Source organism: Rhinoderma darwinii, chromosome 7, assembly GCF_050947455.1.
Source record: "Rhinoderma darwinii isolate aRhiDar2 chromosome 7, aRhiDar2.hap1, whole genome shotgun sequence".
In the NCBI taxonomy this organism is placed as follows: Eukaryota; Metazoa; Chordata; class Amphibia; order Anura; family Rhinodermatidae; genus Rhinoderma; species Rhinoderma darwinii.
Genome location: NC_134693.1, coordinates 122,721,345 through 122,741,672, shown reverse-complemented (window position 1 = coordinate 122,741,672; position 20,328 = coordinate 122,721,345). Strand labels below are relative to the sequence as shown.

The 20,328-nt window shown below is 44.1% G+C and overlaps 1 protein-coding gene across 3 annotated transcripts in view; it reads left to right on the top strand.

Moving 5' to 3' along the window:
* DNASE1L3 (deoxyribonuclease 1L3) overlaps nt 1–20,328 on the top strand; it is a 31,852-nt gene that overhangs the window by 1,142 nt on the left and 10,382 nt on the right. The window contains exons 2-5 of one of the 3 annotated variants that reach the window (XM_075832380.1): nt 310–398; nt 15,498–15,587; nt 15,730–15,842; nt 16,817–16,920. In XM_075832380.1, coding sequence (XP_075688495.1) covers nt 310–398; nt 15,498–15,587; nt 15,730–15,842; nt 16,817–16,920 — 396 coding nt within the window. Of the gene's footprint in view, nt 1–309; nt 399–9,610; nt 9,790–15,497; nt 15,588–15,729; nt 15,843–16,816; nt 16,921–20,328 lie in introns of those variants that run through there. The other 2 variants (XM_075832382.1, XM_075832381.1) reach the window with 2 other exon arrangements.

The window sequence follows — 20,328 nt, the reverse complement described above, 5'->3', positions numbered from 1 at the left end:
CGGGTTTCTGTCGGGGTGTCCTTAGTTTTACCGGAAATCATAGCGCAGCATGCTGCGCTATCGTTTCTGATATTTTCTACCCAATCTGTGACAGAGGCCCCTGATAGAGCCTCCAATGCAGATGTGAATGAGGCCTAAGGAAGGACGACGTTTTGAATATTGGGGCAGAAGTGCATTAAGGACAAAATTAAGAGATTTTACCCTAATTGTCTAGGGTAGCATTGAAGATAAATGTATTTGCTTGAATAACATTGCTTGATGAGTGTAATGAATGTAATTGTTGCCATTTCTGGAATCTCTTATCATTAGGTTGTATCTCGCTGTGACATAATGCTATTGATGGAGATCAAAGACAGCACGGACAAAGTGATTAAGATGCTAATGGAAAAACTGAACAGGTAAGGTCCCGTATAACTTTGTCTTATCGTGGATTAACCAAAGGATAACTCCAGCATTACCTGAAAATTTGAGAAGCTGAATATATGGTGCTTGGAGTAAGAAGACAACTCTACATATCAGACTCCTTAGGGGGAATTTATTAAGGCTGGCGTTTAATACGCCAGTCTTAATATAAAGAAAGTTGGAGTAAAATGCGACACATTTATTAAGAGGCAAACGCCTCTCAATAAACGTGCTGAATCTTTTACCTGGCTGTGCGCCATCCATTCTAATCAGTTTACTCACCTCACCTCTTCTCCCCACAGAGTCCCCTCATGCTGCCGCTCATACAAGGTCCTGATGCTGAGCATCGTCAGGGCCTTATATGTGACACCAACACTTAACGTCATCAGTGCTGCGTCACATACACCGTCCTGGCTCCAGGATCTTGTATGAGCCGCAACATGCTGAGGGAGCCCGAGGGGACCCGGAGAGGAGAATAGGAGCGGTGAGGTAAGCATACTTTTTTTTTAAATTGTCCAATGAGGGAGTAGTCTAATGGGGGGGGGGGGGGCAAGATACGTAGCCCGGCATGGGACTCTATCTTGCTACACTCCACACCAGTTGCAGTTTTCTGACGTAAATTATAATAAATTTGTCAGGCCGCTGTGGCCCCGCCTCCTTTTCACAAAAGCAGCGAATGTGGCTTACATTTTTTTTTAAAAAGTCCCAATTTACAATGCAAATTAGGACTTTTGAGCCCTTTTGCAACCTGTGTACACCAGGAAAATGGCATAGAAAGGTTGATAAATTCCCTCCCTTTTTTTATTGATTATGAACGGCTTAACTATTATTATATTATTATTTTTTATGATTATTGTCTTGAAGGCGAAATTATGCCAGTCAAATCCTAAATGTATAGCTTTCTTTAATGGGTAATCATTGGTTACTTATCAGTAATTTATGCAGAAGAATACATCTGGAGACTCACTTTTCCAGTTTGTTCTCTATATAAGATGATCTCTGTCTCTGTTTAATGTCTTTTTCGTGTTTGACGTGCCAGTATAATGTTTTAACTTGTTGGTTGGAATCCGTGGCCTCTTGAAATCAATTTTGAATGACTTAATGAATTACAGATCACAAAAAGGATAACTGCAGAAGCGTAACCGTTTCTTTAGTGAAGTTAATATAATCATTATATTTATTTATATAGCACCAAAATTGTCCGCAGCACTTTACAATTCGGAGGGAACATGTACAAATAAAATCAGACATTACATAACAAATTATGTAACAAATTATTAATAATTCAAACAAGAGGAGAGAGGACCCTGCTCGTAAGAGTTTACAATCTATGAAGAAATAGGTGTGACACAAGAGATACAAAGTGCTTGTATTGCACAATGGTCCAGCCATCTTTTATACACATGGGGTAGTACACATAAAGCTGCATGAGCCGGTCACCAGCCAGTATCCGTGTATGACAGACAAGAAGTGCATTGGGGTGCAAGGAGTGTGGGGCATACTGTTAAATGATGGGGTCAGGTATTGAGAAATAATGGTGTGAAAAGGACAGGAGTCAATATATGGAATCTATGAAAGATGTGTTAGGGCACACTTAAAACTGTGGATGTTGTGAATTAATCTGATTGTCTGGGATAGCGAATTCCAGAGGACTGGTGCAGCATGGAAGTGGGAGGTTCGGATTATGGGGGATGTTAGTCTTAGATTGTTGGCAGAATATAGAGTACGGGTAGGGTGGTAGAGATAGGGGACGTGATGTAGAAAGATGCAGCACTGTGTAGAGCAGGAGTCTCAAACTCGGCCGGGTAAATGTGAAGTTGACGGGCCGCATTACTTTCAAATTTGATACATTACAAAATTATTGTTAATTAATTAGTTATTTGAACTACTATAACAATACTACATTACTATAATACTACATTATTATAATAATAGTGCTAGGTTTAAACTTACTGGAAATTTGCGAGATTTCTCCACATGCTTATTTCAACAATCCAGTTTTACAGTTTAAGTGTTGCTAAATGTAGTCCAGCAGCTCAGTTGACAGCGTTTGGCAGACACACAAATGTCAAAATTAGGCAGCCCCTTTTTAGATCGTGCCAAAGAGCCCTCTATAGATACTGCCACAGTGCCTTCTGTATATACTGCCACAGTGCCCTCTGTAGATACTGCCACAGTACCCTCTGTAGATACGGCCACAGTGCCCTCTGTAGATACTGCCACAGTGCCCTCTGTAGATACTGCCACAGTGCCCTCTGTAGATAATGCCAAAGTGCCCTCTGTAAATAATGCCACATTGCCCTCTGTAGATAATGCTGCCACAGTGCCCTCCGTAGATGCTGCCACAGTGCCCTCTGTAGAGGCTGCCACAGTGCCCTCTGTAGAAGCTGCCACAGTGCCCTCTGTAGATGCTGTCACAGTGCCCTCTGTAGATGCTGCCACAGTGCACTCTGTTGATAATGCCACACACACCCCTTGTAGATAGTGCTACAGACACTCCCAATAGATAGCTCCATTGGGGCTCCTTCTAGGAGTGGAATCCCCAGCCAGAGCGTTGCCAACGCTTTGGCCAGGGATTCCACTGCTGGAGGAGCCCCTGATGTCCCTGTTCATACACAGTGACAACAGTGGATCCTCCTGGACCGGAATGTGATGTCAGGGGCAACCCCAGAGCCGGTGTCCCAGAGCAAAGCACTAGTATAGGCTCTGCTCCGGAACTCTGGGGAAGCAACTGACATCACAGCTCATATATGGACAGAGATGTCAGGCGCAACCCCAGAGCTGGAATCCCGGGCAGAGTGCTACTAGCGCTTCTACTGGGACTCCAGCTGTGCTCCTGACATCACTGTCCAGCCTATGCTAGTGCTCTGCCCCAGACTCCGCTCTGGGGAAGACCCTGACAAAACTGTCCATATATGGACAGCGATGTCAAGGTATTCCACAGAGTCCAAGAGCAGAACCTATACTAGCGCTCTGCACGGGACTCAGGCTCTGGGGAAGCCCCAGACATCGTGTGTCCATTCATGGACAGCGATATCAGGGGATTCCACAGAGTCCCGGAGCAGAGCCTATACTAGCGCTCTGCCTGCGACTCCGCTCTGGGGAAGACCCTGACATCGCATGTCCATTCATCGACAGCGATGTCAGGGGATTCCACAGAGTCCCGGAGCAGAGCCTATGCTAGCGCTCTGCCCGTGACTCTGCTCTGGGGAAGACCTTTACACACTGTCCATATATGGACAGCAATGTCAGGGAATTCCACAGAGTCCCAGAGCAGAGCCTATGCTAGTGCTCTGCCCCAGACTCCGCTCTGGGGAAGACCCTGACAAAACTGTCCATATATGGACAGCGATGTCAAGGTATTCCACAGAGTCCAAGAGCAGAACCTATACTAGCGCTCTGCACGGGACTCAGGCTCTGGGGAAGCCCCAGACATCGTGTGTCCATTCATGGACAGCGATGTCAGGGGATTCCACAGAGTCCCGGAGCAGAGCCTATACTAGCGCTCTGCCCGTGACTCTGCTCTGGGGAAGACCTTGACACACTGTCCATATATGGACAGCAATGTCAGGGAATTCCACAGAGTCCCAGAGCAGAGCCTATGCTAGTGCTCTGCCCCAGACTCCGCTCTGGGGAAGACCCTGACAAAAATGTCCATATATGGACAGCGATGTCAAGGTATTCCACAGAGTCCAAGAGCAGAACCTATACTAGCGCTCTGCACGGGACTCTGCTCTGGGGAAGACCCTGACAAAAACTGTCCATATATGGACAGCGATGTCAGGGATTTCCACAGAATCCCGGAGCAGAACCTATGCTAGCCCTCTGCTTGGGACTCCGCTCTGGGGAAGACCGTGACAACGCGTGTCCATTCATGGACAGCGATGTCAGGGATTTCACAGAGTACCGGAGCAGAGCCGATACTAGCGGCTCTGTGTCCCGTGGACCGCAGATGACAGCCTCAGGGGCCGCATACGGCCCGTGGGCCGCGTGCTTGAGACCCCTGGTGTAGAGTTTTGTGGGTGAGAGTAATAAGTTTAAATTGTATCCTAAAGTGAAGGGGAAACCAGTGCAGTGGCTGGCACAGGGTAGAGGCAATGGGTAGGTATATCCTGAGGAGACATAGAACATTTGATAGTAATGGAGAAAAGATTCTGGTCAGAGAGCAGGAGAGAAAGGTAAATAAGTCAGAAACTGAGCTGGGAGAAGACCAGATCAAGTGAACGCCCGTCTTCAAGTGTAGGAGAATTAGTTGTAAAAGGTCGAGGGACGACATAAAGATAGAAACTGAGAGACAGATGGGGAAGTTAAAAGTCACCCATGAATGATGAAACTAAAACATAATACTCTTGCTTCCGCAGTCTTTTGTTATTTTTAACCCCTTCCCGACATTTGATGTATGGCTAAGTCATAGCCGGGTAGGGGAAGTATGGAGCAGGCTCACTCAGTGAGCCTGCTCCATACAAAGCGGGTGTTGGCTGTATGTTACAGCCGACACTTTACAGTAACGAGCTGGATCACGCTCGAACCCACTCGTTTAACCCGTTAAATAGCGACTGCAGCATTTAAATAGTTAGAAACAGGGGGAAGAACCCCTCTAGCAGCTCATATCGCCCCCCGCAATGCAATTGCGGGGTGACGATGGTTGCAATGGCAGCCTGGGGGCCTAAAGAAGGTCTGCCATTTTTGTGCTCCTATAATGGCCTGCCCCTGGCAGGGCTTAATAGAAGCTTGTCAGAAATTCTTTATATTTGTGTCACTGGTCGGTTCCTCAGGGCTTGCACCCACACAATGCCTGTGATGCTGGACTTTTGGATTCCTGTATATATATATATATATATATATATATATAAATATATATATATTTTTTTTGTTTCCATATATATATATATATATATATATATATATATATATATAGGTGTACAGGTATGTGTGTGTGTGTATATATATGTATATATAGGAAAACTAATTTATATATATAAATATATATATAGATATGGGAGTGAAGTTAATCACAGTTCTGTCAATCACACCTGCGCATATCTACCAATTCCTCATATTTCCCTAGGGAATGTATTAGAAGGAAGAGACATTTGTTAAAAAAAGCAGTAGGTTTTCACGTTTTATTAAATGTATAGTCTTCTTGCATTTCTTTTTGTCTTTATCCAAAGCAAATGAGGAATGCAAAGGTAATGTTTGCTGACTACTAAACCTGGAGATAAGGTTCTACATACAGAAGGGCGCATAGCCAGGGCCGCCATCAGGGCAGTACTAGGGGTACTAATGTAAGGGGCCCGGACAAAGCTAATTGAAAGGGGGGCCCGGCAACTGCTGCGACTTGCCTTTGGTAGAAAAAACAGGCGCCTGCAATGGGGCCTGTTCTTTTCACCAAAGTAAAGTTGTGAGCTGCGGGCCCCCCTCCACCCTGAATTTGTCTGCGCCTCTTGTCATGGGGGCCCGGCCGTCAAACACTCGCACCCGTCAGCACACGACCACACCAGGCTGTGTGCAGAGTACATCCCCCCTCCATTATACTCACCTGGGCTTCCTCCTCCCCCTCCTTCTCCTCCTTCACAACGTAAGAGCGCAGCTGTGTAAGGAAAGGGGGAGGAGTCAAGTTGTAGCGCATCGGCGGGCATTCTCCGATCCCCGCCATTTCCTGGACCTGGAAGACTGGACCTGGAAGACCTGTGGAGAAATCATCGCCTGACAACGAGGAATGGAGTGGGAGCCAGCAGCTCTTCTGACACAGTAAGTAGTGTCTGAAAGTGCTGATTAAGTATGGCCCTGTTCACACAGAGTATTTTGCAGGCAGAAAAAATCTGACTCAAAATTCCTTCGAGAATTTTGAGGCAGATTTTGACCTGCCCACACTTTTTTGCCAAAATTTTGCTGCGTTTTTTGCCCGCGGCAAAACGTTTAAAACGCAGGCTCCGTTGCACATCTGACCAAGAATACCAGATACAATAGTGCAGCATGTTGCACTATTGTTTTCGTTAAAACCACGGACACCACAGCAGAAATCCAACAAAACCCATTAAAGTCAATGGGTTTCTTGGCGGCAGGTGTTGTCCGTTATGCAATGGAACAGGGGCTTCTTATTTTTCCATTGTTCTGCTCCTCTGATGGAGCAGAATAACGTAAAGCTGAACGCAGGTGTGAACCCAGCCTTACATTTTGGGCAGTTTGAGTAAAATAAAACTTGCACTCCCATGCAGGCGGAGCTTGTACGGAGCGGCGGTCAAGCATGTACTCTGCTGTTTCCGTCATTCACATACACTTTGAATGAAATGGAAGTGTGCATGCTTGACCGCCGCTCAATTCAATGTCCGCCTCACTGTGCAGTGAGGAGGATCTGGGGGTTTGGGACCCTCGTTCTTATAAACACAAAAAAATTAATAATTAAACTGTAAAAATATTGTTAACCTACCTGCTGGCCTGACTTTCTTGCTTCCCGCTCCGTTCCCTCGTTCTGGTCCCAGTTGTCCGGGATCCAAGATGGCTGGTGCTGTTTCAGACTTGCATGTGGAGAGCGTTGTCTGCCAGTCTGAGACATGCCCTCACCTCCTTCACTGCTCTCAGAAGGACAAGCACCGATGATGTCAGCGCTGTGTCCATCTCTTCTGACACTTCTGCTGGGTCCTTGACAGGGGTTCCGGCTGCAGCAACATCCTCACTGACAGCGCGTCAGTGGAGGACAGAGTAAGACAACACCAGGGTTCGCATGAATCATCTTCTATATGTAAGTATATCATTGTATGTTTGTCTTATATATTTTATCGTCTGTGTTTTTTTTTTTACAGGTTTCAGTATCTTGGACTACGTCAGATCGTCGTAGGATCGAATTTTTACCAATAAAATTATCAAAGCCGGCCGTAGGGGGCACAGTTTATTTCAATAAAGTGTTTTTTATAAATTTTTCCACTGTATAACAGAACTAGTAATCGAGGTGTCTGACTGACACCTCTCCATTACAATCACTAGGGCTTGGCGTCAGTCAGAGGTGTGCTATGTTCACTTTTGGCTGACACCAAGCCCTCCAATCTATTACCCCGGTACCCAATGCACCAGGTGTACTGGGAAGAGCCAAGGAATATCAGGAGCGGCCCATCTAATGTGATGGGTGGCCCCTGGGACGGCAATAGGCTGGTGTTTTTAGGATGGGAAGGAACCAATAGCCATGGACCCTCCCATCCTGAGAATTTCAGACTGCGGTTCTTGGTTTTTCTTGGCTGGATTGAGAAATAGGAGGACCCCACATGTTTTTTTGTTTAATCATTTACTTATTTTTTTAACTTTTTTTTTTAAGAAAGGCATTACACTATCCTATAAATACAAATATATATATATATATATATATATATATATATATATATATATATATATATATATATATATATATATATATATACACATACAGTGAAGGAAATAAGTATTTGATCCCTTGCTGATTTTGTAAGTTTGCCCACTGTCAAAGACATGAACAGTCCAGAATTTTTAGGCTAGGTTAATTTTACCAGTGAGAGATAGATTATATATAAAAAAAAAAAAAAAAGAAAATCACATAGTCAAAATTATATATATTTATTTGCATTGTGCACAGAGAAATAAGTATTTGATCCCTTTGGCAAAAAAGACTTAATACTTGGTGGCAAAACCCTTGTTGGCAAGCACAGCAGTCAGACATTTTTTGTAGTTGATCATGAGGTTTGCACACATGTTAGATGGAATTTTGGCCCACTCCTCTTTGCAGATCATCTGTAAATCATTAAGATTTCGAGGCTGTCGCTTGGCAACTTGGATCTTCAGCTCCCTCCATAAATTTTCGATGGGATTAAGGTCTGGAGACTGGCTTGGCCACTCCATGACCTTAATGTGCTTCTTTTTGAGCCACTCCTTTGTTGCCTTGGCTGTATGTTTCGGGTCATTGTCGTGCTGGAAGACCCAGCCACGAGCCATTTTTAATGTCCTGGTGGAGGGAAGGAGGTTGTCACTCAGGATTTGACGGTACATGGCTCCATCCATTCTCCCATTGATGCGGTGAAGTAGTCCTGTGCCCTTAGCAGAGAAACACCCCCAAAACATAATGTTTCCACCTCCATGCTTGACAGTGGGGACGGTGTTCTTTGGGTCATAGGCAGCATTTCTCTTCCTCCAAACACGGCGAGTTGAGTTAATGCCAAAGAGCTCAATTTTAGTCTCATCTGACCACAGCACCTTCTCCCAATCACTCTCAGAATCATCCAGGTGTTCATTTGCAAACTTCAGACGGGCCTGTACATGTGCCTTCTTGAGCAGGGGGACCTTGCGGGCACTGCAGGATTTTAATCCATTACGGCGTAATGTGTTACCAATGGTTTTCTTGGTGACTGTGGTCCCAGCTGCCTTGAGATCATTAACAAGTCCCCCCCGTGTAGTTTTCGGCTGAGCTCTCACCTTCATCCAGGATCAAGGATACCCCACGAGGTGAGATTTTGCATGGAGCCCCAGATCGATGTCGATTGACAGTCATTTTGTATGTCTTCCATTTTCTTACTATTGCACCAACAGTTGTCTCCTTCTCACCCAGCGTCTTACTTATGGTTTTGTAGCCCATTCCAGCCTTGTGCAGGTCTATGATCTTATCCTATATATATATATAATCTTGGAGAAAATCAATAGCTGCAGTCTGATTATCCGGATGGGAAGGTCCATGGCTATTGGTCCCCTCCCATCCTAAAAACACCAGCCTGCGGCTGCCCATTACGTTAGTTGGGCCGCTCCTGATGGTGCGTTGGGTACTGGGGTAATTTCTGCAAAAGGTGGACATAGCACATCACTGATTGACACCAAGCCCTAGTGATTGTAATGGAGAGGTGTCAGTCAGACACCTCGATTACTAGCGCTGTTACACAGTTGAAAAAAATATAAAACACTTTATTGAAATAAACTGCCCCGTACTGTCGGCTTTGACCCTTTTATTGGTAAAAATTTGATCCCACAACAATCCAACATAGGCCAAGACACGGAAACCTTTTAAAAAAACACAGACGTTAAAACATAAAAGACCGTTCCAAGCATAAAATTATATACTTACATACAGAAGATGATTCATGCCAACCCTGGCGCTGTCTTCCTCCGTCCTCCACTGACGCACTGTCAATGAGGATGTTGCTGGAGCCGGAACCCCTGTCAGGTACCCAGCAAGAGTAGTGTCAGAAGAGATGGAAACAGCGCTGACATCATCGGTGCTTGTCCTTCTGAGAGCAGTGAAGGAGGTGAGGGCATGTCTCAGACTGGCAGGCAATGCTTTCTATATGCAAGTCTGAGACATTAGCAGCCATCTTGGATTATGGAAAACGGGGACCGGAATGAGGAAGCAGAGCCAGAAGCAAGTGAGGCCAGCAGGTAAGTTAACAATAATTTTGCAGTTTTTAATTTGTTTGTTTTTTTGGACTGAATGGTTGCTTTTTAACCAGTAAGCAGCAGCTCCAATGTGCGTCTGGCTGGGGTGTATTAACGTTGCTCAGCGGTCTCATGCTGCAATCTAGCACATCTTGATGTCACGCTCAACGTCATAAGCATTAACCCTAACGTTTAAAACTCTGTAGAATTAATGACGAAGCTCTTTACAATGTTTATATATGTTTATTTTTTCTTTCACTTAATAATATTTATTATTGATAAATGTCCAAAGCGCTGAAGAGCAAGCCCAGCGACGCCAACTGCTATGTCTGGATAGGGTAGAGGGAGCGGCTCAGCTTCAGTGTGTGGTAAGCACTTGTGAGCTTGATGCCCCCCTGCTGAAGAGAAGAGAAGACTGCAAAGGTAAGTGTAAAATGAATAAATGGGTTACATAGAGAATTAGAATAATATTTACACACAGGGGTGTAACTACATTGTGCTGCGCCACACGCCACACTTTTGAATAGCCTTGTACACCTTAAGCATGGACTTCAGAACCGACATAAAAATGTACTCCCCACTATTCGCTCCTCTTGCCTTCATGGCCTGGTACACAAGGCCCGCTGCCACATTCGGCCGGTCCGCATTAGTAAATTATATAAGACGCAGCATACACCGTCCTAACGCTTCGTTAAATACGAGGATCTGGTTTTAAGTGGGGCTCGCACATTCCAATCGACCCAGCCCCCCTGTGACCGCAATTGCTATGCCACTGTTTTAACAACCTTTTTCTCCTTTGCTCTTATGCATCTATTTTTGATCATAGATGGGGTTTTAAGATTGTAGCAAAACAAATCCTATATCTTCTATTTTGTTTATGTGAACCTGTCGGCCTGTTAATGTTGCCCTAACTGAGGACAGTATGATATAGTGACAGGTGCACTGATTAAACTAAACTATGTGTTACTCTAAATTGCTGCGTCATATAAGAGAAGTCATAGCTTCAGGACTGGCTTGTGTCCATTGTTAGGGCAGCATGAGTGTGCTAAAAGGTTCCTTTTAAAGGGGTTTTCCAGTCCCTAAAAATTGATGGCCTATCCTCCCGATAGGCCATCAATAGCTTATGGGTCGGTCCGAGCGCTGCTTCCCCTTCATTTCTACTTGCTCACTGTGAATCGTCGACACGGATGTAGCAGCGATTCACAGTATTGCAGCCTTCTCACAATGAAGTGAATGTGAGAAGGCTTCAATACTCTGAATTGCACTACATCTGTGTCGACGACTCACAGTGAGCAAGTAGAAATGAAGGGGAAGCAGCGCTCGGACTAGCGCTGCACTCCCTTCAAAACAGCTGATCGTCGGGGGTCCCGGTAGTTGGACCCCGACCCATCAGCTATTGATGTCCTATCCTGAGGATAGGGCATCAATTTTTAGGGGCTGGGAAACCCATTTAAGTGTTATATTCATTAAATCTGCAGAAAAAGCAATAACGTCTATATATTTTTAGGTTAGGGTAGAGTAGAGCCCTGCCAAAAGAGTCTACCTTGTCGTGGTGGCAGGCTTCAAAATCTTTCAGCCAAATAAAAAGTTATTAGTTATGTATCACACAAAGAGCATGTTATAGTGCTGGACGGAGTACTGTTAACAGGCGGTGCCACGGTAGGGGGGCCCAGACAATTTAGCTGTATGGGGCCCTGAAATTCCTGATGGTGGCCCTGCCCACAGCCAAGGTCAAATTTAATCTTAGCCTCCTGACCATGATCACACTACACTCCCTCCATACCAGACATTAAGGCCTTGTTCTTCTTTTTTTCCTTCTTCAGATCCTTTCTATGATAGATTGCTGCCCATAGCAAAAATCAAAATGATCCCCACTGTCCACTGTACCCGGCCACTCCCTAGTTATATGGTCGGGAGTTACGGAAACAGCATAGCTCAGTGAGCTAGGCTGTTTTCTCCTTCAGGGTCAAGTAGAAACTCCAGTACTTTTCTTTCCTTGTCAGGGCAAGACTTTCCTCAGCTATGAAGAAAAAAATAAAAAAGCAGTAACATAACACAAAATGTCAAGTGTTTTACATTACAGAATCTGATTAAAATAAACAAACAAATATGGCAAAACCATTCGGGCAAAAATGTTGTAGAGTATAAAAATGAATTCTGGCGCTATGACTGCAGAACGTATATGTATTTATCCAAGGTGTAATTGCTACAGGATAAAAATTGCAAAAGATTTACTACAACCAGTGGCGGATTAAGTAGACCATGGGCCCTGGGCTGTTATCCAAACTTGGGCCCCCCTTCCTCACCGCCGCCCTGCCGCGCCGTAACTATTTTTAACACTACCTTTTTGGGCAAGCATTAACAGTGTTACGATTTCCCTTGTCACAGCGCGGTGTCCCTACATACTGACAGTATCACACTGTGCAGGGACACAACCTCCTGACAAGGGGAATTGTCTATCAGTCCTGGACTGCAGAAAGACTTTTTGTGAAATACAAGGATTTCCTATAATAAACATGTCAGGAGAGGTGACAGATTCTCTATAAATCTAGTGACTCACAGGTGACGACGTTTCAGATTCTAGTAGTTTTTTTCTTCTTTTCTTCTCCATCCGGTCCAGCGCTCATGACGACTTTTCCCGGCCATGACTCATTTCTGCAGAATTTGCCACTCAGACGTCTCCTCACTTTTCCAACATTTCCACACCTATAAACGAAAATAAAGTTATTATGGTGCCACATACTGTACCCCTAAATATAATAGCACCAAACACTGCGCGCCTGAATATAATACCACACACTGTAAAACGCCACATACACACAGCCCCCTGTACATAGTGCCACACACACCCATAGATATCGCCATACACAGCCCCCTCTATATATCACACATCCCCCTCGTAGAGAGCGCTACACACAGCCCCCTATAGATAGTGCCATACAGCCCCCCTGTAGAGAGCGCCACACAGCCCTCCCCCTCTTGTAAATAGCACCAAAAAGCCCCCCCTATAAAGAGCGCCACACACATACCACTGTGGATAGCACTACACAGCCCCCCCTTGTATATAGTGCCACACAGCGCTCCCCCTTGTATATAGTGCCACACAGCGCTCCCCCTTGTATATAGTGCCACACAGTGCTCCCCCTTGTATATAGTGCCTCACAGTGCTCCCCCTTGTATATAGTGCCACACAGCGCTCCCCCTTGTATATAGTGCCTCACAGCGCTCCTCCTTGTATATAGTGCCTCACAGCGCTCCCCCTTGTATATAGTACCACACAGTGCTCCCCCTTGTATATAGTACCACACAGTGCTCCCCCTTGTATATAGTACCTCACAGCGCTCACTCTTGTATATAGTGCCACACAGCGCTCCCCCTTGTATATAGTGCCTCACAGCGCTCCCCCTTGTATATAGTGCCACAAGGTTATATACACATTTAAAAACTTTATATTATAATTATATATATATATATATATGTATATATATATATATATATATATATATATATATATATATATATATATATATATTAGTATGTGTGTGTATCAGTGTGATTGATTAATTTTATTAAAAAATATTTTTACTTTTTGAGATACGGCTGCTTTGTATCCTGTATCCGTCAGGTCAGCAGGACTGACAGGATCAGTGACACGCAGGATCCACCTCAAATCTATCACATCTAAGATTATAATTTAGCGCAGGGCCCATTTCACTGATCCCGTCAGTCCTGCTGACCTGACGGATACAGGATACAAAGTAGCTGTATCTCAAAAAGCAAAAATATTTTTTAATAAAACGTAATTACAAAGTTGCACCAAACACACATTTTTATTAAAAAAAAGTAAAACCGACGTGATTTTTGCAACGTTTTTTCTGTAGACAATGCAGGTTTCATTTTTATACACACCTTTTTTGCTATATTAGAATTTTTATTCATAAAGTTTGAAAATAATAGTAAAAAAATAAGCTTTTTTACGTTTCAGCTATTTTTTTGGGTAATAACATAGTTTTACCCTAAAATAGACCTTTTATTTGTGATCGTCATTGTCTACCGTAAATTTTAATATATTACATGTCTATATTAGGGTAATTGGGTCAGCGCTAGCGTTACAACAATGATTGGCGGGGGGGAACATTTTTTTTGTGGGTGGGTATTTTGTGTGTATTTATTATTTACATTTTTTTTGCACTTTACTTTATTATTTTTTTATTACTATGGTCTGTCCCCCAAAAGTCAAAAAAGACCTTTGGTGAACTTTATATATTTTTTTTCTTTCTTTTACACCATGTTTTTCCACTGTACAGCAGCCCCAGTTACAGGGGAAATCAGCCCTCTCATAGTGACGATTGTCACTAATAGGGCTGTGCTGGGTCTAGTAAGAGCCAGCAACAGTCTGCCACTAACGGCACCCGGCGATCATGTGACCAGTCACATGATCACCGGGAGGAATAGAGACAGCGCCGCTGCTGCTGTCTCTATTCCTATACACAGCGTTCATTGAGCGCTGTGTAAAAAGACATCAGAGAAGACAGAAGCAGCGAAAGCTGCTTCTATCTTCTCCTCAGGGTCCCCGGCAGTCACTGACTGCCGGAGACCCGACATTCAGCTGCCCGATCGCGTGGGCAGCAAGTTAAAACCCGAGCCGTAGAAAGTCTATGGCTCGGGTTTTAAGGACCCGTCCCTGACCGCTGGCCGTAAAAATACAGCCAGCGGTCGGGAACCAGTTGGGCAGGATAAGTCGACTAACCTAAGCGCCGGTGACCGACCGCCCGGCTCTTCTCTTGCAGCTTTGGAGTAACAGAACAGCCGTCCGTCGCTGTTCTGTTACTCAATGGCGGCGCCGCACTGTCAGGGAGGCGTGTCCTACCCCTGGATCCCGGCCAATTCCCTGCTCCTCCCCATCTTCGGCAGTTAGCAGCGCTAGCGCGCTGAATAAGGTTTACAGGACGATGTGCGGTTCGGGCTGCCATGGGCCCCCTTGGAGCCTCGGGCCCCGGGCGGCGGCCCGAATCGCCCACATGATAATCCGCCACTGACTACAACCTTTTATCTCTAGCTTCTGGATGACATACTTACCCTTTGGATACAATCCAAGAATTATCCATGCCGACTTCTTATAATCCCAATTTACAGATGTATTCTATATAGGGCCGTAAGGCCCTATATAGAATACAGCAGTCGATGCAGCATTTACACTCATTGCCTTGCACTGCAGCACTCATCTGCTTAGATAGGACCTTTGGCAGTGGTAATCCTGATCTTCCTCCTTCATAAGAGAAATTGGGTGTTAACCCTGATCTTCCTGGTTCATAAAGGGAATGGCAGAAAAACTATGGCAGGATATGTTCACAGTCAGGATCTACAATAGGCAAGTCTGTCGTGGATTTTCAGGAAAATCCAGGGCAAATCTGCACTGTGTGAACAAGACCTTACACAGGCATTTCAGTGGGGGATGTACATGCGGACTGTAGAATGATGGGCATTGCCGCAGCTGCCGTTAGTTATTCTCCACCAACATCTGTGTAGTAAAGATATAAAATTCAGAAACAGCAAAAAACACAGTAAAAATCAAACTACTCACAGCTGGAGACCCAGGGACTCCTACAGGGATATTGTTCCCTAACATAGACTCCTCCACTATCCTCCTTGATCTCAAGAGATTATAGAGATATAAGTGTATTTGAGAAATTGTTTTTATTTATTTGCAGTCAGCCAGAAATGAAGGATGAATTTAGCTTAATCATTAGCCAGAGACTCGGGCGAAAGACTTACAAAGAGCAGTATGCATTTATTTATAGGTAAGTGGGTTTACCGGCACAAGGCGGCCATGTTGTCAATGTTAATTTAATATTTTGTAACTAGTAGACATGACTTTAGTCACAGAGGGCCGCATCTGGTCGTACGGTGACAATTAAAGCTTTGATGTAATATCCATTGCAGGAAGCAGCTGGTCGTAGTGAAAGACGTTTATCAGTATCTCGACCACCAGGATGGAGATGTCGATGCCTTTTCCAGAGAACCTTTTGTTGTCTGGTTTAAAACCTATAAAAGTGGTAAGACCGGATCTATTTATAATACTTTCATGCAAGTATTGTTATTCTTCTTGTGTTTCTTTTATAATCCTTATGTAATATATTGGAATAAAACATTTTGGAAAGTTGAAAACAATGTAGGAGTTGGTCAGCGATTTTATTATGGCCACTTTTACACGGCCCGTGGTACGTCTGCATTTTATGGTCCATATTACCACCACAACCCCTGGGCTCCCCGTGGTTCTACTGAACCAAATTTGGATCACCATACAGCTCTATAATAATATAAGTTCAGTTGAACCGCAGTGGTTCGGGTGTTGTAGTCGATAGGTATGTTCAAACGCAAACTCAAAAACGTGTGAAAATACGGAGCTGTTTTCAAGGGAATTTTCAGAAGTTTTTTAAGCCATTCGCGATTTTCGCAGCGTTTTTCGCTGTTTTTTTACGGACGTTTTTGGAGCTGTTATCTATGGAGTCAATGAAAAATGGCTCCAAAAATGTCCCAAGAAGTGACCTGCACTTTTTTCGCGGCGGTTTTTTTACGTTAAAAAAACGGCCTATCGGAACAGAAAGCTGTTTTTCCCATTGAAATCAATGGGTAGATGTTTGGAGGTGTTTTTCGGGCATTTACGGCCCAAAAAACGTCAGAAAATAGACCGTGTGAACATACCCTAATACAGACCCAGAAATTTAGGCTGATTGCAAATTCTTCCCTAATAATCAACATCCTAGGGGGACCCGCAATATGATATATGCATGTCCAAAGCTGAACAACCCCTTTAAATAATATTCATTATTAGCTTATGAAGAGACTTGCTCTATGTAGATAAAACTTGTACAGAAGTTCTTATTATTTTTCTGCATTATACTATACATTGTAAGCTGAAGGCTGGTACACTCTTGTTTTATTTAAATGTAGGTAGTTGCTTCAATACATAAACCTCTAACAGCTTTATCTTTTTTGTAATACATTTGTCCTGTATTTTTTCCAAAAGAATTTGTGATCATTCCTCAGCATACGACACCCGAGGCTGCGGTCCGTGAAATTGATGAACTCTATGATGTATATCTTGATGTGAAACAGAAATGGAAAACAGAGGTTTGTCAGGGACAATAGTCCTGTATTAAGACAATATGTCTATATCAATCAGATCAGTGGTATGTTGTTGTTTTTTATTATTATTATTATTATTAGTATTTATTTTAACCCCTTCCCTCCGCAGCCATTTTTCGGATTTTCACTTTTGTTTTTTCCTCCCCACCTTCCAAAATGTATGTATGAGGGCTTGTTTTTTGCGGGACAAGTTGTAGATTTTCACAGCACCATTTCTTGTGCCATACAATGTAGTGGGAAACGAGAAAAAAATTATATGTGGGGTGGAATAGGAAAAAAACAGCGATGCCTCAATCTTTAGGGGGGTTTTGTTTTTATGGCGTTCACCGTGCGGTAAAAACTGCATACTAACTTTATTCTGCGGGTCAATACGATGACAGCGATACCAAATTGATATCGTTTTCTTTCGGTTTTACTACTTTTACAAGGAAAAAACTGATTGTTAAAAATAAAATTTGCGTTTTGTCGTTATATTCTGAGAGCCATAACTTTTTTCTTTTTCCGTCTATTTAGCGGTATGAAGGCTTATTTTTTGCGGGGCAAGCCGTATTTTATATTGGTACCAATTTGGGGTACATGAGACTTTTTGATCACTTTTTATTTCATTTTTTGTGGGAGATGAAGTGACCAAAAAACAGCAATTCAGATGTTTTTTATTTTTTTGTGTTCACTGTGCGGACTAAATAATGATATATTGTAATAGTTCAGACTTTTATGTTATGTTCGCTTTTTTTTTTTTTTTTTACATTGTGGTTGAGGGAAAATGGGAAAAGGGGGGTCTTTTGAATGTCTTATTTTTTTATTTATTAAAAAAAACTTTATTTTACTGTTTTTTACTTTGTCCCCCTAGGAGACTTTAACCAGCGATCGTTCGATCGCCTGCACGATATACTGCAATACTAATGTATTGCAGTATATCGTGATTATAACCGTCTTCCATGAAGCCCTGTCGGAGGCAGTACAAAGTACTGCCGGAGGTGTACAAAGATGGCAGACCTGGGGGCTTTCATCAGGCCCCCAGGCTGCCATGCCAACCAACGGCACCCCCCGATCTCGCCGCAGTGGCCGTTGGAACGTTACATGGGGTCGCCCCCTGTTTTTAATCATTGAAATGCCGCGGTCGCTATTGACCGCTGAATTTAATGGGTTAAACAAGCGGGATCGTGCTCGAGCGGGATCCCGCTCGTTACCCGGAAGTGTCAGTTGTAACACACAGCCAACACACTTGTTCTATCGACCGGGCTCAGCCCGTGAGCCCGTTCCATACTCCCTCACCCGGCGTGCGCCGTATATATATACCGCGGATGTCGGGAAAGGGGTTAAAGCACCATTCATTCCAGGACGCTGAACATATAAAAATGGGTTTAAAAGGGGTTATCTGGGTTCCTATTTTTTTTCCTAATGGCTGCAACTGACATGAATTAACAAAACAAGCAGAACTCCCCTATCCTTTCCCCTGGCAATCCAGCGCTGATGCTCCGGCGCCACTCCTGATGGGCTCAGCGGTCATGTGTTGAAATACGATCAACAATTATAAACCTCTGTGGACTATATAAAGTCAGAGGCACAGAGGGGGTTCAGGATTGGCCCATAGCAGTCTATGGGCGCCACATTACAGAACAGCACAACACGAATCTATAATAAGTGTGCAAATCCTAATCCAGTGAAGCCCCTTACTTTCTTTGATATGCACTGTTCACATCCATCTATTGTGTATACAAATTAAAGTGTACCTCTAGTGAAAAACAAAAAATTCACATTGCTCTTAGCAGTGGCGGACACAGACTGCAAAAGGCCCCTGTGCAGATAATGTGCCAGGGCCCCCCCCCCCCCACCCCGCAAACTTCTCATGGCCGACGGTCCGCTTTCAGCTGCATCGCTGGGTCTCCTAAGTGACCCAACAATGCAGCACTAGCAGCCGGGGCGTCACTAAGGCTGGGTTCACACACACACTATTTACGGACGTAATTTGGGCGTTTTAGCATTGAATTACATCCGAAAATGCGGCTCAAAAGCGTCGGAAAACATCTGCCCATTCATTTGAATGGGTCTTACGATGTTCTGTGCCGATGGTCATTTTTTTTTACGCGCCGCTGTCGAAAGGCGGCGCGTAAAAAACTGCCTGTCACTTCTTCAGATGTAAATGGAGCCGTTTTCCATGGACTCCATGGAAAACCAGCTTCAATTACTTCCGTAGTGGACGCAGCAAAAGACGCCTGCACATGCCATTACGGCTGAAATTACGGTGCTGTTTTCTCCTGAAAACAGCACAGTAATTTCAGCCGTAACAGACGCTGCCGTGTGAACATACCCTCAGGGCTTAAAATGTCCGGGAAATAGCCCCAATACATATGTGTCCGCCCCAAAAAAAAGTGTGTGTATAGGAGACAGCATAGCATATCTATAGCACTACGACCCTATAAACTATGGATAGGATTAGATACAGTGGCTGAGCAGACAGTATCACACATGATAGGATTAGATACAGTGGCTCAGAAGGCAGTATCACACATGATAGGATTAGATACACAGCTCAGCAGACAGTATCACACATGATAGGATTAGATACAGTGGCCCAGCAGACAGTATCACACATGATAGGATTAGATACAGTGGCTCAGCAGACAGTACCACACATGATAGGATTAGATACAGTGGCTCAGCAGACAGTACCACACATGATAGGATTAGATACAGTGGCTCAGCAGACAGTATCACACATGATAGGATTAGATACAGTGGCTCAGCAGACAGTACCACACATTATAGGATTAGATACAGTGGCTCAGCAGACAGTATCACACATGATAGGATTAGATACAGTGGCTCAGCAGACAGTATCACACATGATCGGATTAGATATAGGGCCCAGCACAGTATCATACATGATTGGATTAGATACACAGCTCAGCAGACTGTATCACACATGATAGGATTAGATACAGGGCCCAGCTCGCTGACATTGCGGCTCCAGCGCTGGACCCAGGAAAGGTAAGAATAATAATTTTGCTTCTTTATGTGTTACTGATTATTTTTGTGTGTTTGTGTTTTTTTTACAGGTTCGGTTGTTGGACTTCGGATACGAGGACTTCAATGACGGCGTTTTTTTTATTCTCAATAAAATGGTTAATGAGGGTTGTGTTTTTATTTCAATAAAAAAAATTTCTATGTGCTTGTATCTTTTTAAACTTTATTATCACCGCCTTAGTAATGGCCGCTGGCTGATTGACAACCTCCATTACTAAGGCGAGGCTTAATGTTAGCCGGTGCAGAGTCTACACTAACCCCCATTATTACCCCGGTACCCACCGCCACCAGGGGTACTGGGAAGAGCCGGGTACAAACCAGTACCCGACCAGCTGTAGTGACGGGCAGGCACCGGGGTGGCCGCAG